This window comes from Hydra vulgaris, chromosome 03 (assembly GCF_038396675.1).
Source record: "Hydra vulgaris chromosome 03, alternate assembly HydraT2T_AEP".
NCBI lineage: Eukaryota > Metazoa > Cnidaria > Hydrozoa > Anthoathecata > Hydridae > Hydra > Hydra vulgaris.
The window spans coordinates 42,907,791-42,929,007 of NC_088922.1; the positions used below are offsets into that span (position 1 = coordinate 42,907,791).

The 21,217-nt window shown below is 29.0% G+C and overlaps 4 protein-coding genes across 4 annotated transcripts; 1 reads left to right on the forward strand and 3 right to left on the reverse strand.

The window, feature by feature from the left end:
* Positions 1 to 9,121: 9,121 nt before the first annotated feature.
* LOC100198129 (steroid 17-alpha-hydroxylase/17,20 lyase) lies at positions 9,122 to 15,968 on the forward strand. Its single transcript, XM_065793297.1, is given in 3 exon segments — positions 9,122 to 9,537; positions 9,540 to 9,678; positions 14,832 to 15,968. Coding segments are annotated over 3 exon segments (1,515 nt in total). The 5' UTR covers positions 9,122 to 9,165; the 3' UTR covers positions 15,836 to 15,968.
* Positions 15,969 to 16,592: 624 nt separating this feature from the next.
* On the reverse strand, positions 16,593 to 17,497 carry LOC136078695 (52 kDa repressor of the inhibitor of the protein kinase-like). The gene is made up of 2 exons (XM_065794480.1): positions 17,432 to 17,497; positions 16,593 to 17,375 (listed from the first exon to the last, which is right to left on the reverse strand). Exons 1-2 carry the CDS (start codon positions 17,495 to 17,497, stop codon positions 16,593 to 16,595), a joined length of 849 nt encoding a protein of 282 aa, XP_065650552.1.
* Positions 17,498 to 17,618: 121 nt separating this feature from the next.
* On the reverse strand, positions 17,619 to 18,164 carry LOC136078696 (protein FAM200A-like). Its single transcript, XM_065794481.1, has one exon. It carries the CDS (start codon positions 18,162 to 18,164, stop codon positions 17,619 to 17,621), a length of 546 nt encoding a protein of 181 aa, XP_065650553.1.
* Positions 18,165 to 18,237: 73 nt separating this feature from the next.
* On the reverse strand, positions 18,238 to 20,480 carry LOC136078697 (zinc finger MYM-type protein 5-like). The gene is made up of 2 exons (XM_065794482.1): positions 20,213 to 20,480; positions 18,238 to 18,941 (listed from the first exon to the last, which is right to left on the reverse strand). Exons 1-2 carry the CDS (start codon positions 20,478 to 20,480, stop codon positions 18,238 to 18,240), a joined length of 972 nt encoding a protein of 323 aa, XP_065650554.1.
* Positions 20,481 to 21,217: the final 737 nt, after the last annotated feature.

A 21,217-nucleotide genomic window follows, 5' to 3' on the forward strand; every position in this document is an offset into this window, starting at 1 on the left:
TATTTTGCTTTAATTTTGTCTCATGTTTTAAGCCTAAAAGTTAAAAGACATCCATAAAAGATCTTTTTTATTTTTAATGTCTCACATAAGAGCTGCGTGGATAAAAAATGGAGAGGAGTATGAGGGACACAAGCATCAAGCGTATAAATTAAATTAAGTGTATTGGCCATGAGGCTTAAATATAAGGAAATCATTTCAAACTTTGGAAAAACCAAGAAACCACTGGCTCAGCTATTTACTTAAGAAAACAAACTGGTAAGGCACTGGTAATGTGTGTGTGTTTTTTTTTAAATAAGCATGTTTGTAATTTGTGTCATAGTTTTTTTTTCTAAAAATTTAGTAAAATTAAATGTAATATAATATATTATATATAAATATAATATAAATGTAATACATTTATATTATATTAGGCAACTACCAAATTTTCCGAAACGTTCTTCATGCTCTGAAGAAGCTAAAGTCATTTAACACAAGTCTTTAGTTTTGACAAATCATGAAAACAGTATCCTAAATCCTTCAACCAGCAGCACACTTTGAAAAGTTTTTGAAACTAGTTTTGTAGTGGAATTTAGTAGTACATTTTAACCTTGAAAAGATGGAGTTTCTTATGGAACAAGAAAGTTCCCACTTTCAGATGCTAGTGAGTAATGATTATGTTTATTCCTAATATTTTCTGATATTGTTTATAAATTGTAAAATCATGTATTTAAATATATTTTTATAGTATTTCTTTTAAGTTGCTTGGATTTTTTTTTGGATAATGATTTTCAAACCTTGTATAAAAATATACAAGATCTCTTTCTTATTGCATCATAAATATTTTGTGTTTTATGGCGCTTTAAAATGATTAAGCACAGATAAACATTTCACTGGTGTTATAGAGATATAATTAAACGATTTAATTTTAGAATTTCCGTTCAAAACTATTTCCCTATTGACAGAAATTTAAAACCCTGTTGTCAGAATAAAAGAAAAAAAGTTTATTCTAAGTAAATCCGTAAAATGACTTGAAACTCTAAGTGAAGTTAAAGAGTTTGATCTGAATAAAAAACAAGAAAAATCTTATGTAGATTTGGTATGTATTATTTCTACGCATTACAACATGAATTATAAATGGCATTTAAAAAAATTGTTAGATATTGCTTGTAATTTAAATCAGTTAGTATTTTAGCTTGCTATATTGCCATTTTTTTGTGTGTCTCTAAATTAGTAATTGCTTTAAAAATAAATCCTTTTTCAGGTTGGTAAATTATCTGAAATTAGTGGACTGAGTGTAAAAGACGGTGTAAAAAATAGATTTGTAAATTTTTTGCACATAGTTTGTTGTATTGAAAATATATTACAAACATTTTTAAGTTTTTTATTATGTAAGTTTTACATGTTAAATGAATTGTGTAAACGTCTACTGTGAAATGTTATTTTGTTTTAGTGTTATTAGCCATGAAGTTTTGGCCCAGGTTAATATGAAGGGGTAAATAGAAAGGAGAACAAAAGCTGGCCCGAAAAAGCTTTATCTCAACAACTAAAGTTGTTTAAGGCTGTGACAGGTGAATTATTAATTTAAAACATTTTTATCAAATGTTGTTTATTAGGGCGGTTCTGAACTTTGAGGAGAAATTGTTTTAGAGATCAAGGTATCAAAAATTGTCTAAATCTAGAAAATCCTGGATTTTAAAACTTGTCTATGAAAATCAGAATGTTGAAATTTTGTTAAATTTTTTAAAGACTTTTCAGTATTTTCACAGAGACTTCATCCAAAAAAATATATATTTGCAGGTTATAGATTATAGATTTTTTTTTTTAGTATTCATTTTCTTAAAAGTTTAGAAAATGGAAATCAGTGTAAAATCTTCAAGGAGATTTAAATTTTTTTTATCCGTGATTGTTTAGATGCTTCACTAATCATCCATGCAGACACTAGACGAGATCATATTCAAAAAGAGATCATAAATGTTTTAAAGTATGCTCTAGACAAAATAGGTCAAGATTATCGACGGAAATCATCGATCCAGCCATGCTTGTGCAAACAATGAAACGTCAAGTTATGTTTTGGAATCGAAATTATTTTGTACTAATAATGTATGGGAAACATGTAAATCATGTATTTGCATTTGTAGAGTATTGGTCTTTATAACGTATAATCAACGAAAATTACACGACGTCAACATAACGTCGCTAATAAACGTTGTTAAACCTTTCCATTTCTAACTTTGAAACAACGTTTAACCAACGTTAGTGCTGACGTTTAACCAGCGTTAAGACAACGTCAAATCAACGTTAATTTGTGACGTCGACTTAACGTCGTTGTTTAAGGTTGAAAAATCTTTCCATTTCCAATCTTTACATAACGTCTAACCAACGTTAATGCTGCCGTTCAATCAACGTCAAATCAACGTTAAAATACCCGCTGGGAAATCGAAGAAAAAAAAATGCTTCAACGGTTTCTCTCAAAAGAAGCTTTTTTTTCCTACATAAATCTATTAATACCCAGTATGATCGGGACGTAAAAAAGATGTTTTTTAAATGTCTTTTTTAGGTTCCCACTGGGTAATCTAACCATTTTGTTCATCCAACCATGGTAGTCCATCCATCTATTTTGTCCAACCATCCATCCATTTTGTCCATCCAACCATGGTAGTCCAACCCACAATTTTTAGGCACCCACTGGGTAGTCAACTTCAATCAAATAAATCCTAGACGGACCCCTGCCAGAGCTGATCCATTCACTTATTTCTTTACGATGACAACGTTCGTGCTTTTGGTTCATCTTGTATTCACAAATTGTATTATCAATTGCAGGTTCTTTATTCCAGTTCCATAATGTCATCCACTTTTTTTTGTCGAACTTTTCTGTGAAGTCCTAATAACTTATTTCGTTATTTCTTGTCGATTTAATGAAATCATATTTTAATTCGTTTGCTTTGTTTTCGTTTTTTATTGCCTTAGTAATGGCGCCGTATTTTATTTCGTTTATCTCGTTCTTTTTATTTCTTGTGGTATTAATGACACCGTATTTTATTTCGATTATTTCGTGTTTTTTTTTTTTTTGTTTTAGTAACGGCATCACATTTTGCTCTGTCACATGCTAAAATTTGGGGAGTACGGGTTTTATCACGATAAATGACAACTCCTCCAATTTTTTCAATCGCATTTATTACAAAAATCAAATCAAACTTGAATGGTTTTTATTTGCAACTAAAGAATTAGCTATCCGGTGTATTCCATCACTTTCCAATTTGATTACCATTTCACCTAGAACTTGCACAGCTCCTCCGACAGTTGTGAAGGTTTTTAGATGTTTTAAAACAAGTCCAGTTGTGGATTCAGCATAAACCACAATGGTGGAGCATCCAGAATCAATTAATGCTGTTTGGAGCATTCCGTTTATTTTTACTTATGGTAACGTTATTTCTGGGAGAATATTGCCATTATTTCCGAATTTTCCCTTTTCCTTTTAAATTTTGCAATCGTTTGAAACAAGTCTTACCTTTTGCTTCGCAGTCCCGTGCAAAATGTCCAAGTTTTCCACAATTGAAATATGTCACTTTGTTTGTGCCGGACACACCAGATGTCCGCGGAAGTAACAATGTTGCTGCAATCTTTACATTATCGGAACCATCTAATTGTTGCGCTTCCTGAGTTACTCGTTCAAAGGTAACAGCAACCTCCACAACCCTTGTAAACGTTAGTTCTTCAGGCTCCAAATACGTGATTTCTAAAATGTATAACTACAATTCACCAACTTTAGAATAGAACAAGAATACTTTAAACAAATCTTTAAACACTTAAAACCTCTGTTATAATGTAGACAATTTTTCATTGATATTAAAGGTTACCTTTATTATCAATTAAAATTAATTGATATTAAAGCTTATTATTGTTAGTGATCAGTAATTTTTATGAAAAAGTAGTAACAAGTTGCATTATTAATAGTGGAAAGATGCATTTTTTATTATAGCTAAAACATCAATAAAAGCCGAGTTTTGTTCTGTAAAACGTTGATGTGATATTCTGCAATCAGCAGTTTTAGTTACATTGGTTAGTTCTTACTCATTTGATTCAACAAGTTCCTCAGATACAGCTGTTAACATTCTAGATAGATAAAAATGGAAAATAATTCAAATAGAATATTAAGTCTATTAAAAGTAAAATCTCCAAAATTATTTCGATGCTATATAGAGTTAAATCGTTTCGTAATATCGAGTCTTTAAAAGTTATTTATTTTTATTATATTTTTATACATTTTCCGTTTATTCATAGTTATCTATCCAATTGCAATATTTTTTTTTTTACATGTTTATTTTACAGCTACAAAGTATTTACAAGTAACCAATCACATATTGGCGGTAAAGGTATAGAAATATAAATCATAAATATAAAGTTTGAAATATACGAAGTAAATAAAAATATAGTTGCATACAACTCCGAGACATGATTAAAATAAATACTAATTACAACAATATAATAACGTGTACGTAAAAATAATCCGAGAAATATATTTCTATATATTTATCCAATTAAAATAAAAAATACAATAAATAAAAATAAATCTGCTGATTTTTCGGAGGAGTGTTTAGATGCTTCACTATAAGTTTATTTACCACATTTTAAAATAATCTTAGTATATAAATATGATAAAAACGAAATTTGTGTAAGATTGATAAAAAGAGTTACTTATTTGTAGTTATAGGAAGCTCGTAGAAGACTTAAGTCAGTCTTGTCATCGAGTACCTTTTTCTTAGACAGGGAGTACACATAAAAAATCAGTTGCATACGTGGTATATATGTATGTGTTCATATATACCTTGCTATTATTATTTTTTTTTTTATCAATTTGTATTAAAAGTTACATATATTTATTTCTTTATTCAAATTTAAAAAAGTTCCTTATAGTTATTTTATTTGATTATTGTAGTTTTTAGCTTTATTTTCAGGGAGTGTTCGTTGTTTAAGTTTAATAGTGATTTGTTTCTGGAAACTAATTTGTTAAATAAATAGGGACCACGATATGAATTGAGAATATTGAGAGTCTTGTTGTTTCAAAAGGTATCTTAAAGTTGCCTGTTGCTCTTGTATTGTATTTATTTATATTGTTTTTAAAAAAGTGTGCTGTAAAATTTTCTGAACCAGACTTAGTTTATATTTAAACATAAAAAGAATATTTAGTGCGTTCATTTGTTCCAGTAAGGGTTGAGCATGAGTAAATTTGTTTTTGTTGGATACTAGTCTTGAAGCGTGTTTTTGACGTAAGTAAAGTGGTTGTAATTTAGATTTGTGGGTACTGCCCCATGCTATATTGGCATACATGAAATAGCTAAGTATGAATGAAAAGTTGATAAGTTTTAGACTTTTTTGTGACAAAAATGGTCTTGCCTTGTAAAATATTGCAGATCTATAGTAAACAAAAACATGCATGCAGGACTTTATTTGACGTTAACAGAACTGCTCATGAATCTCTAACTTCACCATTAACTTCATAGCTATTTATAATTATTTTGAAGATGTTTAATTGGCCGACGTTCTTTTTCAATAATGTTTGATTATTTTGTGAAGTGCTTAAATATATCTCATTTATTATAATGTTGCTATAGTTTTTAAATTTTTTAATTTAATTGCAAATATATTATCATTTTTGTTAATAGTATCTTATATAATATCATGAAGTATTTTCTGTATAAAAAAAAGGATTTTCGCAAAGGTCCTGTTTATGTTTATTTATCTAACTACAATATACATAATGAAATTTTTTACAAATAATTTAAATTATAGAATACTTGAGTTTCGATACCTGTTTTTGACAAAGAAAAGTTACGCAATGAGAAATTACTAAAGTCTCTGTATATTATCTCTGCATATTATCTCTATATTAGTCTATGATTATTAACATTCTTTCTGGTTCACATTAAATTCTAAATGTTTTCCAAAGTTGAAATAAATTTTTTCGAACGTTTTCTATTAGTACAGCATTTGCTTTTGAATTACTGTTAATATTTGATGAATTTAGTTTAGTTTTATAATTTGACTAATTAGTTTTTCGGTGGTACTTGAAAACTATTGTTTTGAGACACAAAATTGTCAAACGGTTCGAACCAACGATTTTAACGTGTGCAATCGGTTAACCGTGAGATTGTTGATAAAAATAATGTCACATCTGCGATAACTTCAGATCTTTTTTGTCTATAATAGGTAAAAAGTTCATTTTCACGTTGTGATTAATAATTTTAAGCATTTGAGCTTTATGATACTTAAAGTTTTTAATAAGTAAGTTTACTTTGATCAACATTTTTTTTTTTACTTTAAGTTTAACTCGTTAGTTGTTTGTTTTTTTTTGTTCATTTCTTTTTAAATTTTGTAGATTTTTAATTAATAAAATGTAACAGAGGATTTACAGCATTTTTTTTCAAGGTAAGGCCTAAGCTCAGGTGTAACGTTACCCTTTTTTTGCCATTTGAGACTGCCAGTTTCCAGATATAGAGCTAGCTCTAAACATTTATATGTTTTTACTTATGTTAAATAAGGATGTTTTGCAAAAAGGAGCAATAATTGGAGCCTGGAAACAAAAAAGTCTTTGCAAAAGATTAAAATGAAAACATTCTAGGGTCAAAAACTACTTTTGTAGCTTTTGTCCCTATCCTTTACACCAAACGTGAGTGCAACGAGTTTGTAAAATATTTGTTTTTTATTATTCTTAACTAAATTTATATTCATAAATGAATCTTAAGTTTTAAACAATAGTTAGTGTTCAAAAATTGAATATGGAGGGTTGGGAGTGGAAATAAAAACGTTAAGATTTGGGGTACCCAAATTTTCAAGCTTTATTGCTCCCTGTCTAAAATAATTGTAGATATTTGCATCGGTATCAGAAATAAGTTTAAATATGAACGTTTGGAGTATGCTCTATAAACATATAAATATTTGGAGTTGCCCTTAACTTTTTCTTTGAAAATTATTTTTTTTTTTGAATTTGTATATTGGAATTGTAAAGAAATAAATATGCTTTAAACAATGCTCTTTTATGTCTTTTTCAAAGATTCTTTTCTGCTGGATTTTCGAACTCCAACGTTATATTTACATCACTAAAATGTTTTGTCCAAATATGTTTGAGTTGTTGGTAAATAAAAGTTTGCAAAGATTTTAAATAAAGCTATAGAAAATAGATACAAGTTTTGAATAACTAAACCATTTGGATGATGTATGATGATGATGACCTTTTGGATGATATACACAGGATGTAGTTATTTTACTTACATACTGCATACGTGATATAAATTATATACTATGCATTAAAAAGCAAATATTTGTATTTAAAACATAGGCATAAATATTTAATACACAGTATTACAGACTGTGTATTAAATATTAATGACTGAGTTTAAATATTATAGTTATTGACAATTTGATTTAACTTTTATTTGAAAATAAAAAGTGTACCGCCAAGAAAAATCTCATTTGACTAATCTGTAGAATGCAAAGCAAAGATTTTCTTATTTTAATATCAAACAAGATATTTTTTAATTTTTTTTATTTTGCAGGATTAGATAGCAGTATTAAAGAAATACTTTTCCAATGCGGAGGGGGACATTTACAAAATATGTGAGTAACTTTTGGATGAAGGGGTGTTTACTTAATATGAAAAATATTGACAAAGAAGAATGATAGTTACTAGATAAGTTATCATAAGCAACGTCGCACAATTTGAGATTGTATTTTCATATGCAATAAAAAAAAAACATAATCAAACTTTTAAAAGTTTGAATACAAAAGTGTTTGAAATTTATGATATGTAAATATTTGAATTTTCGAATATAAAATCACTAACACAAATTTTTTTTTTTTTTTTAAGATCAAACTTCAGAACACATAACAAAAGCCTAAGGGTCAAAAATAAAAATAATAGCAACACATATCAAACAAAGACATAAATAAATTTAAAAGTTACTAAGTGCATTTAACTCAACTATTTCCAAAATTATTATACTTTTCATTTACGCAATAGATCAATCATAAGAGTATATTGCAGTTTCAGAAATAGTTTTGTGGTATATCATTCTTTCTTGAATGAATGTTTTTATTAAGATTTTTATTCATACTCAGTTAACTTTTTTATTAACCCAACTTATGTAATCATGATAAAGTGTTTTGATAAAAAATATTTTTTAAAAGGTCTTTACAAAAATTTCAATTTGGTATAATTACACTTGTAATGCTTTTCAACAAATAGAATAAAAGATCTGTGTAATCTTTTCTTTATTAATAATATTATTACTATTACTACTAATTCTTTTTAATTTATTTTGAGTTGGGAGAATTTTCAATTAAGTTGTTGAAAAAAGAAACTTTTATATATTTTTTAGTAGAATATATATAAAAATATATATATAAAATATATATAAAAGTATATTTTCCTGAAATAAAATGCACATTGCAAATAATTTAAAGTGTTTTCTTTTGTTAGTTTGTAGTCATAAGATATCTGTTAGCATTCATAACATTCTCAAATATTTTTAAGAAAGTATAATTACGTGACTAACTGAAAAACAATCACTAGTTAATATCTTGGTTCACCTCCGATTAGCTTGTATAAACAATCACAAACTTTTCTTAATAACAAGCGCTTTTAACTACGTCATCTCGCACAGTACTTGGAACTATTAAAGGTTAGAATATGTTATTATGTATTTAACTTACATTATTTACTTATTTAGTAATAGGTTGCCTAAATACGATAACAAATTATTAAAGTATAATAAAAAATCATAATAACGATTTAACTTTTTTACAAATACAAAACATATTTTGTGTTTTACCACATTTTATATATTATACAGTACTTAATAAATATTTATTAAAATTCTATTTTATAAAGAAATTTTATTTTGTTTACAGCATAATAAAGTTGCTTTTTATGCAAAATGTTTGAAAAAACCTTCTAAAAATTGCTTTAGTGTATTCCTTCTTTTCTTTCCTTTTTTTTTTAATTGTTGTATTTAAAGCACTTTTATTTATCATCAACTTATTTTAAAATGTTTAGATGGAAGGTTACAGTTCAGAATTATATTTAATAACTATTTATTAATAGTTATCAGTTTTATTTTTTTACTTTTTTTTTTTAGTTGTTTCTTTCTATACTTAGCTTTTTTTTTTTTGTAAATAGGTTAATTCAAAATGTTATTTCAGATTGTATGTGGTTTAATAGCTCCTCTTTTGTTGTATATTATTGGATCATATTGTGTTCACTTGTTAGAATGCAAGAAATATCCTCCTGGTCCCATTCCCATACCCGTCTTGGGTAACTTGCATTTACTAGGAGCGGAGTCACATAAAACGCTTGCATTGTACTCAAAGAAATATGGAAATGTCTTCAGTATAAGTTTTGGAATGCATAGATTGGTTATAATTTCAGATATAACTGCTACTAGAGAAGCTTTAGTTCAAAAAGCAACTATATTTGCAGGGCGATCAAAATCTTACGTAGCTCAATTTGTAACGCGTGGATATAAAGACATTGCGTTTATGGATTATGGACCATTATGGAAAGTTTTGCGCAAAGTTGGGCATTCTTCATTAAAGATATACGGAGAAGGATGCGGACGTTTCGAAAAGTTACTTACAAAAAAGAGCTGCATAAAAGAATTTTAGATAAATCAAATAGTCCAATGGAGTTGAAAACCGAGTTTGGTAAAAATATTTTTTTGTTTTTGAATTTAAGGTATGAAACAGAAAATAAGCACAGTGTTTCTTAGTGTTCATGGTCGGCCATTTTTATCTATTAGATAAGAAGAAAAAATTGTTTAACTTGAATGCAGTATTCCAAAAAATGTAGTATTCCAAAAAAATTAATACATCAAAAGGATGTTTACATAGCCACTAAGACCCTTCTTAAACAACCAAAATAATATTACTCTAAGAACGTTTGTTCTTATTCTAATATTTCCAAGAGATAAGTTTTCCAAATAAATGACTTCTGAAATATAACATTTTTAAGGGTTCATTTGTTAGTAAGTAAATAAACATTTATGATATGTAAATATTTGAATTTGTGAGCAGGCGCCATGTCTTGTTGAAAATGCTATCAGTGACGGATCCATATTTTAGGACTTTTAGATTCTGGTTGGGGGGTGCATACCCCACATACGCCCCCTCCCCCCTCCTTCTGGATCCGTCACTGACTGCTATCACTCGTTTTGATCAATCTTGCGTCTCTATTTTGGTGTGTTGGTTTATAATGCTTTTATAAATGTTACTCACACCTACTTTTTCAAAGCAACTTTAAATATCAACACACCCAGCGCTACCTTGCAACGTAAGTGCAACAAAGCAACTCCAAATATTAACTCTCCCAGCGCTACCTTACAACGGTATTTATTGCTTTAAGAATACTTTCATCAGTGGAAATTACTTGCCTTTATTTTTTTGAAAGACAACTCAAATTTCTCCTTACACCACCTAAATTTTGTGAGTCTATCTTTTGGCGTCAGCATGGGTTTTCTAACAGTTGTAAAGATACTAATGTTTTTGCAATGACCAATAAATTTTTCTAAAAATACTTTCTAGTATGATTTTCGCATTCTTTTGATAAAATTAAGTTAGTAAATAAAAGCAACAAAAAGTAAACTTGTTATTAACATATTATTTCTAAAGAAATCATTTGACAAACATGTCGATATCAAACATGGTTACTTTTTACGTGGGTCTTTAAAATTGTCTTTCTTTATCAAAGTTTTATCGAACATGGTTACTTTTTATAATGTTTGAATTGTTTACGATGTATAAAGTTATTATACGATGCTTGAAAAAAAACAAAAGAGCTAAATATTTTATTGCGTCTATTTTTTTTTTTTTTTTTTTTTTTTAATTTTTATATCTATAATAGTGTACTGACATTTTTGTATTCTTCTTTAGTTTGCCAGTTTTTTGTATAAAAGTTGAACTTTCGCTTGAAAGTAACTGAAAAATAATTGGTTTTATTTATTTTTTGAAAAAAGATCAAATGATTACACACTCAAAATTTTTATTCTCCAAAACCATTGAGCACAAGACGTGTCTTAGACGTCTAACTAACGTTTTTATATCTTTTACGTTGTAATACGTTTTTTTTTTAACAACTTAAACACGTCTTGTGTCCACTAAGAAAGTATATCAAGCTGGATCTCAAAAGAAACAGAATTTTATTAGGATTTTAAAGTTTATAACTTTTTATTACACAGTGGTGTAAAAAATATTAGGATCGTGTACAGGTTTTACCAATTTCTTAATTTGATTTTTTCGGTGTTCGTAGATTTTTTTTTTTAAATAAATACAAGTAACAAAATAAATTTTTATGCTAGATAAATTATTTTATTCTATATAAACTTAAGATTATAATATTATTAACAAAATTGGCTGAAAGTTTTGCCAAGACGTCTTGAAGAGTTTTTTAATGTAAAATGTGCATTAAGGTGGTACATAGGTAAATAAACAAAAATTTTCATTGAATAATATAAAATTTAAGTCTTTAAAATAAAATATTAAACATTTTCTGAATTTCAGCACACTCTACATATATCAGGGAACACTTGGTCCAAATTTGATAGAAAAAGCTCAAGTTCTTATTTCAGAATCCTTGCCAGAAGATCCAAAAACCTTGAGTGGAGAAAATCAAATTTTAAGTCAAAAAACAAATTATATTAAATTTAAAATTCTCCTTGTCCATAAACTTTGCCTTCTTTGTCCTTAATTTTGTCATCAAAACCTTTTCTAGTCGCTCTCAATCTCTTTCTTTGTTTTTTACCTTTGTCACTAGTTTTAATGTTCATTTTCTGAATGCGGGTTTTATTTTTCTGATTCAAACCGCGAGTTGAAAAAACTCCTTCAGAGACGTTTAAGTTTTTTAAAACTGACAAAATACCAACTCCTCCATCATTGAATGTCAAAACAGCTGATGCAACTGCTATTTCATTAATGGTCTTACCAACATAAACATTTTTTGGGGCTCGCATGATTTTTTATATTTAGATGTTTTCATTAGTTTATCTAACTGATATTTACACCAAGTGTTGTTATCCCTTGGGCAGTATTTGTGCCGGTCGTCATCATCATTGTTTTCTGAACAGTGATGGATTAGTGCTGCAATTGATTTTTTCATACCATAAAGATTATCTTTGTTCTGTCTTATGCATATTCCATAATAATTTTGAAGACTGTTCATAACTTTGTCAGTCATTCTACCTTTACTTGTCAATTTCTTGCCATCACTCAACAACTTTACTTTATATGAATCCTTAAGTGCTCTTAACCGTGCACCAACTCGTTTTTGTACATGTCCAACACACTCAGTCTTTTCAATTTTATAACCTGGATATGGATTAGCATCTACAATAGCTTTATAGGATTTGCTGTCTCCATCACCTCGATACTTTACATAGCGTAAATTGTATTTTGAAAGAGAACGATTAAACATTTCAAGCACTCCGACAGATTCCATTGCTCCAGAACTACCAAAATGATTAATTGGGCATGTATGAGATACAAACCATACACTGTACTCTGGGATCCTTTCTTAGACTCCCAATATTACAAGATTTACAATTTTTAGCTAAGGTTTGTGTATCAATGCATTTATTGTTAGAAATTAAAGTAACGACTCTATTTAATGAAAAGAATCCGCGATGCTGCCAAGTTCCATCAACACTAACAGTTACATTTTTTATTTCATTCCCTTCATTGTTAAATGATGCATCACCTGCAAAACCATTGTCAATACATTGCAGAGATGCCACAGACATTGGATCAGAACAAGCTTTTAAATAAGCAGTGTGCATTTTTTCTACAATATCATTATATGTTGGTAAACTCATTGGTGGTGGAATATTCATGACATTACAAAATGTCTCTATGGCACTATGTCCTTTACCAATCTCTCGAAAAGCTACAATTGATCTAATATTAACATCAAAGGTTTTTCTTTCTCTCTTTGAATCAGGATTAGCAATCTTTTTAGAGCTATACAAGTTTTTTGACCATTTACATACAACACAATGCAAAACAAATAAATGTGACAACCCTTTTTTAGATTCAATTTCATGAGCAAGATACACTTTTGATTGACAACTGGGACATATTCCAACCAAATTAACAATTGTTCGCAATATATCTGTGTTAATTAAAACATAACATTCAATGTCATCTACAGTTTCAGTTTCTTTTATAATTGACGAATCTGAATGCAGCTTCCTGGCTGATGCTGAAGCGGATGTGATGAGTGGTGCTGTTATTTGTGTTGATGTTTTATTTACATCTAGAGACAATCCTGTTTCTGAAGAAGATATATCTATTGATTTTTTACGTCCCCGATACTTTCGAACAGACGATCTTTTTTTTTCTCTTCTTTTAGAAGAACCCATATAAAAATATTATACCAAGAAAAAATAGTTCTTAAGAGATACTGTTTCTCTAAAACTAACAAACGTGATTAGTGGTTTGAAATTATATCGTTTAGTCATTATGTAATAACTTTATATAAAGCTACATACACACTACGTTTTTATAAAGGATAATAAATACAGAATTAATAAAATAAACTACTTTTTATAAGGTTAATGTAAGGGTAAAATGTTGTTGCTAAGGGCGTTGCTATGATTTTAAAATAAAGTACTAGTATAAAATTCAAATTTTTAAGCCTTTAAAGAGGGTTTTATTAAAAGATATTACAATAAATAGAATCTAGAGTAAATTTTGAATAGAATAAGTATAGTTTCCAAAAATTGATTTTTTCAGTTTATATACCTATGTACCACCTTAAAAAAGTATAATACAGCAGGAGGGAGAACGAAGTATAAATAGGTCGTTTTTCAAGGAACAGTCTTTGTCCTAACAAAATTTTCAATAAAGTAATTTTAAAGTTAACAAATCACATTCCAAAAAACTATCCAGTGATGTTGTTTCAAAACGCCTTAAGCAATAAAAACATTGCAAATGTTTAGTTAAATTGATAATCAATATTTACTGATTTATAAATTTCTGGATTAATATTGAAATAATGCCTAAATATCTATATTAGAATTGGCAGTAGTTTACCCAGATTTACAAAAAAGTTATTTTATATTGCTATATTTAAAGCATAGCTATTTGTTGATAAATCCGGTAAAAATACAACAATGCAATATAAAATCAAGGAGAGATATAATTACACCTACTTTTCAATTATACCTCGTTGGTGCATCAAAATGATTAATTTGGGCAATATTTAATAGTATATATATATGTGTGTGCGTGTTGATCCGCAAAAGACCTTCTTTAAAGATTCAAAAACTGCCTAAAATAAGTCTTATTTAAACCAAACATAAGTATGTTTATGCTTAAACCAAAACAGAGAGCGTTTTTGCAAAAATTTTGGTAATTTCAGCCAGGTAACAGAAGAGTTCCTACGAGCTCACCTCCTCTACCTAAACGTGCGAACAATGAGTTAATAAAGTATTTAGTTCATTATCTTATTATTTTATTCTCAGCTTTTCAACTTCATCTAATTATTTTTTAGTGTTCTTAAGCTATGATCACGTAAAATTTATAACCCCCTCATTTTGGTCAAATTTTGCACACTTGAATATTAGAAAAAATTAATACTGTACTTTTACAGTTAGCTCTATATGTTTTTATAAATAGCTGAAATAGAAAGAAAACTAATTTTTATAAGGTTCGAAATTCAATTTGATTCACAAATACATAGGTAAATATATATTTGAGTTACTTATAGGTTCAAAGTTATTTTTTTATTTGACTTTTTTTTTGTTTTATAAATGTTTATTTACTCGAAAAAGTTATGTTTAAAATGTTAAACTATTGTATATTTTTAGGTGTTGCGATTTTAAATGTGATTTGTTTTATTGTTTTTGGAGAAAGATATCAGTACTCGGATCCAGCTTTCATAGAAATCCTTACAATTATAAACAATATAGCTGCTGGGTTGTCGAATACAACAGCTGTTGATTTTTTGCCGGGGTTGCGCTACCTACAATTTTCTGAGATTAAAAAATTGAAAAGTTCACTTGTAATATATTTTCGTCTTTTAAATGATCAGTTGAAAAAACACAAAGAAACATTTGACGAAAATAACATAAGAGACTTTACAGATTCTATCATAAAGTTTTCTAAAGACGAAACAATGGAAAACAAGTTTGAGGAAGAACTCACAGATGAACATTTAGAGCATGTCATTGGTGATATGTTTGTAGCGGGTAGTGAGATCACTTTAACATCTTTATTGTGGTTAATTATATACATGATACATTATCCAAAATATCAGGAAGAAATTTTTGAAGAAATAACTAGGGTTATTGGAGAAAACCGATATCCACAATTAAGTGACCGAGATTCTTTGCATCTTGTGAAGGCCTCTATAAAAGAATGTTTGCGTTTATCTTCAATTGTTCCTCTAGGAATACCGCACAAAACAATGAGTGAAACAACTCTTATAGGATACAACATTCCTAAATATACAACTGTAATTATAAATCATTGGCAAATTCACATCGATACAAATCATTGGAAAAATCCTAACGAGTTCAACCCACGTCGATGGATTGATGACGACAACAATTTAGATGCAACCAGAGCAACAAGTTACTTACCATTTTCGGCTGGAACAAGAGTTTGTTTAGGTAAAACAGTTGCTGAAACTGAGCTTTTTTTTTTCTTTACCAGATTAATTCGTGATTTTAAGTTTGAAGGTGTGCCGGGTTGTCCGCTTCCAAGTTTAATTGGAAAATGCAGCATTGCCCTTGCTCCTGAAGAGTTTGATGTACATGTAACACCAAGAATAAACAGCCTAATGTTTAGTGAAAATATTTTGCAAGAATAACATTATTGATTTTATACGCATAACCCCCACCTCCTTCCTTGTCCTTTTCTATTACATTTACTGTGATTTAAATTAAAATTATTTTTGAAGTTGAGTTTTAAATTTCATCTTAATATAAGCATAGTAATAAATGCTGAGTAAAATTTTTTAAATATAAAGTATACATTATATTTGTTATTTTTGTTGTACTTTTTTAACACACTTGGCCACTGATGTCGCATTGGCCACGCATTATTTTATCTTAGTAAGTTTTTCATTAGTATTTAAAAAATAAATTGTAAAAGTATTATATAACGCAATATATTCCAATTATAAACTAATCTTATGCAAATATTTATCATGAAATGCTAGTAAATAAAAATTTAGCGAAAAGCTTTACATATTTTAAACTATTACTTTGAGAAAATCAGTTAAAAATGCTATGTTTTTTGTGTAAGACGGCATTATAGGATGTGAAATTTTCTATATTTGTTCGAAGTTCTGTTCTTGAATTTTGCAAGGATTCAGTGGCGGATCTAGTTTTTTGGGGGCCCAGGGCTTAAAAATAGCAAGGGGCCCTAGCCCTACACGAATAAAGATTTTTAATTGATTATGCGAATAATTGATTTTCGGTTCATTATTTAAATAAAATGAAAGACAATATTAAAGATTAATTGTTTTTATTATTATTATTCCTATTCACTAACAATCACAAATATCGTAAATATTAAAGCATAATAAATTCATAACAAAAACAAGTTATTTAATTTTAAGATTTTTAATGACGCAGTTTTCGAACCTTTATTAGGGCATATTCCTTTATAACCTCATCGTAGTTTAATGACTTTGTAATTTTATGTTCTATGGATAGAAGCATTAAATCAGCCAATCTGTCATCACTCATTGTATTTCTTCGCTTATTTTTAATATAGCTCTTTCTGGAAAATGATCTTTCTGCTTCACAATTGGTTATAGGCATAGTAAGAAAAATTTTCATTACTGTGTACAAATTCGGAAAAGTATCGATAAGGTGTTTGTCATAAATTATTTTTAAAATTTCAGCACAATTAATTTGGCTTTGCTCGTTAACTACAATTATGTTAATATATTCTTTAAAATGAATGCATTCGTTTTTCAGTGTGGCAAAATCTTCAATATCCTCTTTATAAAACTTACATGCATTCTGCATACTGGATTCATCTATTATTTTTGTTTTCTTGTTTCCAATATCAAATAAGAATTTAAAATTCTCAGAATTTTCCTTGTATATTTTTTTTCTTTTTTGAAATTCATTTTGAAATTTGTCCAAAACGACATTTAAGATTTCAATTTTAAATTTATTTTTCCCTGTTAAGTTGCTCCCACACCCTGTTGTACCGTCTGAGTATCTTAGTATTCTTTTTCTTTTATCTTTATATTCCGAACTAAGGTAATTAGTCAAAGTTTTTGCTAATATCTCGTATTGGGTCAATTCGGTGTCGATATTGTTTCTTTTTTCTTTAAGGAATCCTTCAAGTGATGAAAGAAGAGCGGAAGCGTCTAACAAATCTAGTCCGGCTGTCTGTAATTTTTTATTTACTTTACTAATTCTTTCCAGAATTTGTTCCCAAAAATAACCAAAATTCCATTTTCCAATGAAGTCATTTTTGAAAATAATGTCTTCGCTTCTTCTCTTTGGTCCATTTTTTCTTGGTCATCGTTTGCAATTGATTTTAAAACCGTTAAAATTTCTTCATAATTATTTTTTAAAGCTTTAACAGCTTCATAATGGCTGCACCATCTGGTTTTGCCTAAATTTTTTAGGCTAAATTGTGCCGAAAAATATTACAACTTCATGCACAACTTTTGCGGCTTCTATCCCTATCAGATTTAAACTATGTGCTGCACACGGTGTATATACTGCCAACTGATTTTTTCTCTGCAGTAGTGCCCTTAAGCCTGACATGTTGGCGGCATTGTCGTATGATTGGCCGCGACAATTTTTGATGGACAAATTATTTGAATCTAATATTGTTTTGACTACATTTAGTAGAGATTTTCCAGTATGTGAAGTGATTGGGGTAATTGTTAAAAATCGCTCGAATACATCAACTTGATAGCAATATCTTAGTATAATAGCGAGTTGATCAACATGCGCCACATCCGGGGTTGAATCAACATCAATCGAATAATATTTTGTTGAATTGACTTCCTCTATAATTGTTTTTGTTACTTTTTTAGCCATTAATGTAATAATTTCTTCATACACAGTTTTGGTTAGGTAAGAAACAGAGTGTTTTTTTCCTGAACATTTCTGTATGTGCTCTTTAAGAAACGGATCGAATTCAGCAATCAATTCCAAACAGCCCATAAAATTGCCATTATTTGGAACACTAAATGTTTCATTGTGACCACAAAATGCTAAACCTCGTTCACTCAAAAACTTAACAACAGCAACAACACGCTTCAAAATGCTCTAATTCTTGCATTAATTGTTTATCGATTGTATTTTTCCTTTCTTTTCGCGTTGTCCAATTTATAACGGCGTTCTTGTGCGGCGTAGAATTTTCGTGGAGTATGACATATTCCTCTCCATGTTTCCAATCAGAGAACCCTTTGGAAAATGCTTGTACGTTTATATAAAATAATTTGCACATTAAACAATATATGTTTCCTGTGCTTTTCGAATAACATATCCAATTTCTTGACACTGGCTGTGCATTTTTAAGCCATTTTTTAAATAGTTCTTCGGAAAAATATCGATTTTGTGTTTTTGAAATTCTGCACGAAGCTGCATAATCACGTTTATGGAAACCCTTATTTTGAAAATATGTCGTATCTTTGGTTAAACAAAAATTAATGAAATCGCTATTTAATATATCCGGCCATGTGCCCAAATCACAAAAATTATCTTCGGAGGACAGTTCAACGATGTATGGGGATGTTTGAATTTCTGATGATTCAAATATTGAAACATTTTGATCATTATTTTTATCTTTAATTTGAGCTGAAGATGTTTCGTCGATCTGGAATTGGATTGAAAAGAAGTTGGTTAATGTTTTACATTTTTTTATTGCGTCTTGCTTCTGTTCTGCTAATTTTCTTTTTTGACACCCACTTTTATATTTACGACCCGTCATCGTTAAACCTATATAGAAATAAAATTTATATAAACTTTATTTAATATGTTATAATTTTAATACCGAGCGAATGAAAAATAATCAGTGGAATTTGCACAAAAATAAACTTAATCATTCAAAGCTGAGTCGCAGGTGCACTATTTTTACAAAAGCTAGCAAAGACACTTAACAATTTTTTAATACAAAAGCATTTGAACATCATCGTAGCGATAACAATGCCTATACAATTTTTATTCTCTATTCTAAAAATTTAGTTTTCGTTCGCTTGAATTTTCATATACACTTACTTATGTTTGAAATAATTAATTATAATTTAATCACTTTTACATTTGATAAATGAATATTCACGATAATATGTAAAATTTCTCTTTTCATACGGGCCCCTTACTGGTCGGGCCCCGGGCTTTAGCCCTATTAGCCCATATATAGATCCGCCAATGCAAGGATTATAAGCATGGTACACCGGGACATGTTAAACATTGAGGCAGGTTGGCCAAGTCGAGATTATTCAAAGAATAGACACTTTAAAAAGCCGGAAATCTAAATGGAGGTTGGTAGAATTTCAACTTTTACAAAAAAATATTACCAAAGTGGTACTTGAGTTATCGTTGGAACTACTGCCTTTTTAACAATTTTTGATTAGCCAAAATAAATACGTGTATATGTGTTTAAACTTATTGGTGTTTAACAGTGCTGCAATATTTATGTACAAGGTTTAAAGTTTATAGTTAAGCAAATATTTTAGTACATATTATTACGCATTTGATCAATTGATGGTTTAAAAAAAATTGTTTATACTCTAAACATGACAATTTTATACATTACACATTTTGTACTATAAAACATGTAATGTACAGGGTGACCAGAAAGTTCTGGCACATAGTAAAATTGCCATAGAAACGACTAAATTTAAAAAAGGCAAATAAGATAAAAAATAAAATTTATTTATTAGATTTCGAAATAACCTTCTTTAGCTTTGCTACAGGCGCTAAGTCTCTTGGGGAAATCATTGACTGCGGCGCGCAGGTATTCTGGAGAAAGATATTCCACTCCTTCTGAAGTGCTCGGCGCAAAAAGTCTAAATTTCTATGAGGGATAGAACATGTCTTGGTCTTCAAAACTGACCACACGGAATAAACCAACGGGTTGAGATCTGGCGAGTAAGGAGGCCATTCTTGGGCCCTGATAAAATCTGGAAAATTGTTTTTGCACCACGCTTGAACAATATTTGCTTTGTGGGCAGGAGCTGAATCCTGTTGAAATGTCTAGGGCCTAGTACCAAAGTGTGATTGGGAGCATGGAAGTACTTTTTTTATAAGGACATCATTTAAATAGTTTTGACTGTTAATTTTAACTCCAGAATCCACAAAAATTAACGGAGTTTTACCATCTGAAGTTATCCCTCCAAAAACAATAACGGATTGTGGATGTCCTGAACGAGAAGCAATTCTACCTTTCATGTTTGCATCACTGATATGGATAAGTTTTAGCCTATCCTTGCATATTTTTCTCAGGGATTCACGACGTATTTGCAAATCATTTGCCATTTTTCTCATCAACCTCCTTGGATTTCAACGAATTCTATCACGCACATTTTTGATAATAATTTTGCTACTTGATGTCGGTGGTCTTCCACTTCTAGGTTTGTCTTGGATGCTGCCTGTCTCCTTTAAACGTTTCAAATTGTTATAGCCAGTTCTTTGAGGAATTTTAAGTCTTTTTGCTATCTCTGCTCCAGTGCATCCACTAAAGAACAAATGCTCTATAGAAACTCAATGGTCTTTTATGACTTTCATACTAAAAATAAAATAGATTTAAATGAAAAAAATGCCTGAATACGAATAAGAATTGACATAGGAACGAAATGGAAACAAAAATATTGACAAATAATACATTTTCTTAAGTCTAATAAACTAATAAAAATGAGTGCCAAAACTTTCTGGTCACCCTGTAGTTTTATTTTTTCATCAATATGCACAAACTTTACAATTTTATCCTCAAGTTCTAATAAGTATATTTGATTAAAATCTAACTGGGCAAGTAGAAGACAAAATGTCTTATCATCAAGCCTCTTCGTGAAATAGAGAGCAATATAATTTTACAAGTTCTAATATTATGCAAAAAAGTGAAATTAAAAAGTTTGAAAAAATTAAAAAAAAATTAAAAAGTTTGACAAAAATTATTAAGTTTGTAAAAAAGAAAAAACTTTAAAAAAAAAAAATTTACAAATCGGTACATACGCGTATTGTAATATAACGTAAATATGAATATAACGCATTACAAA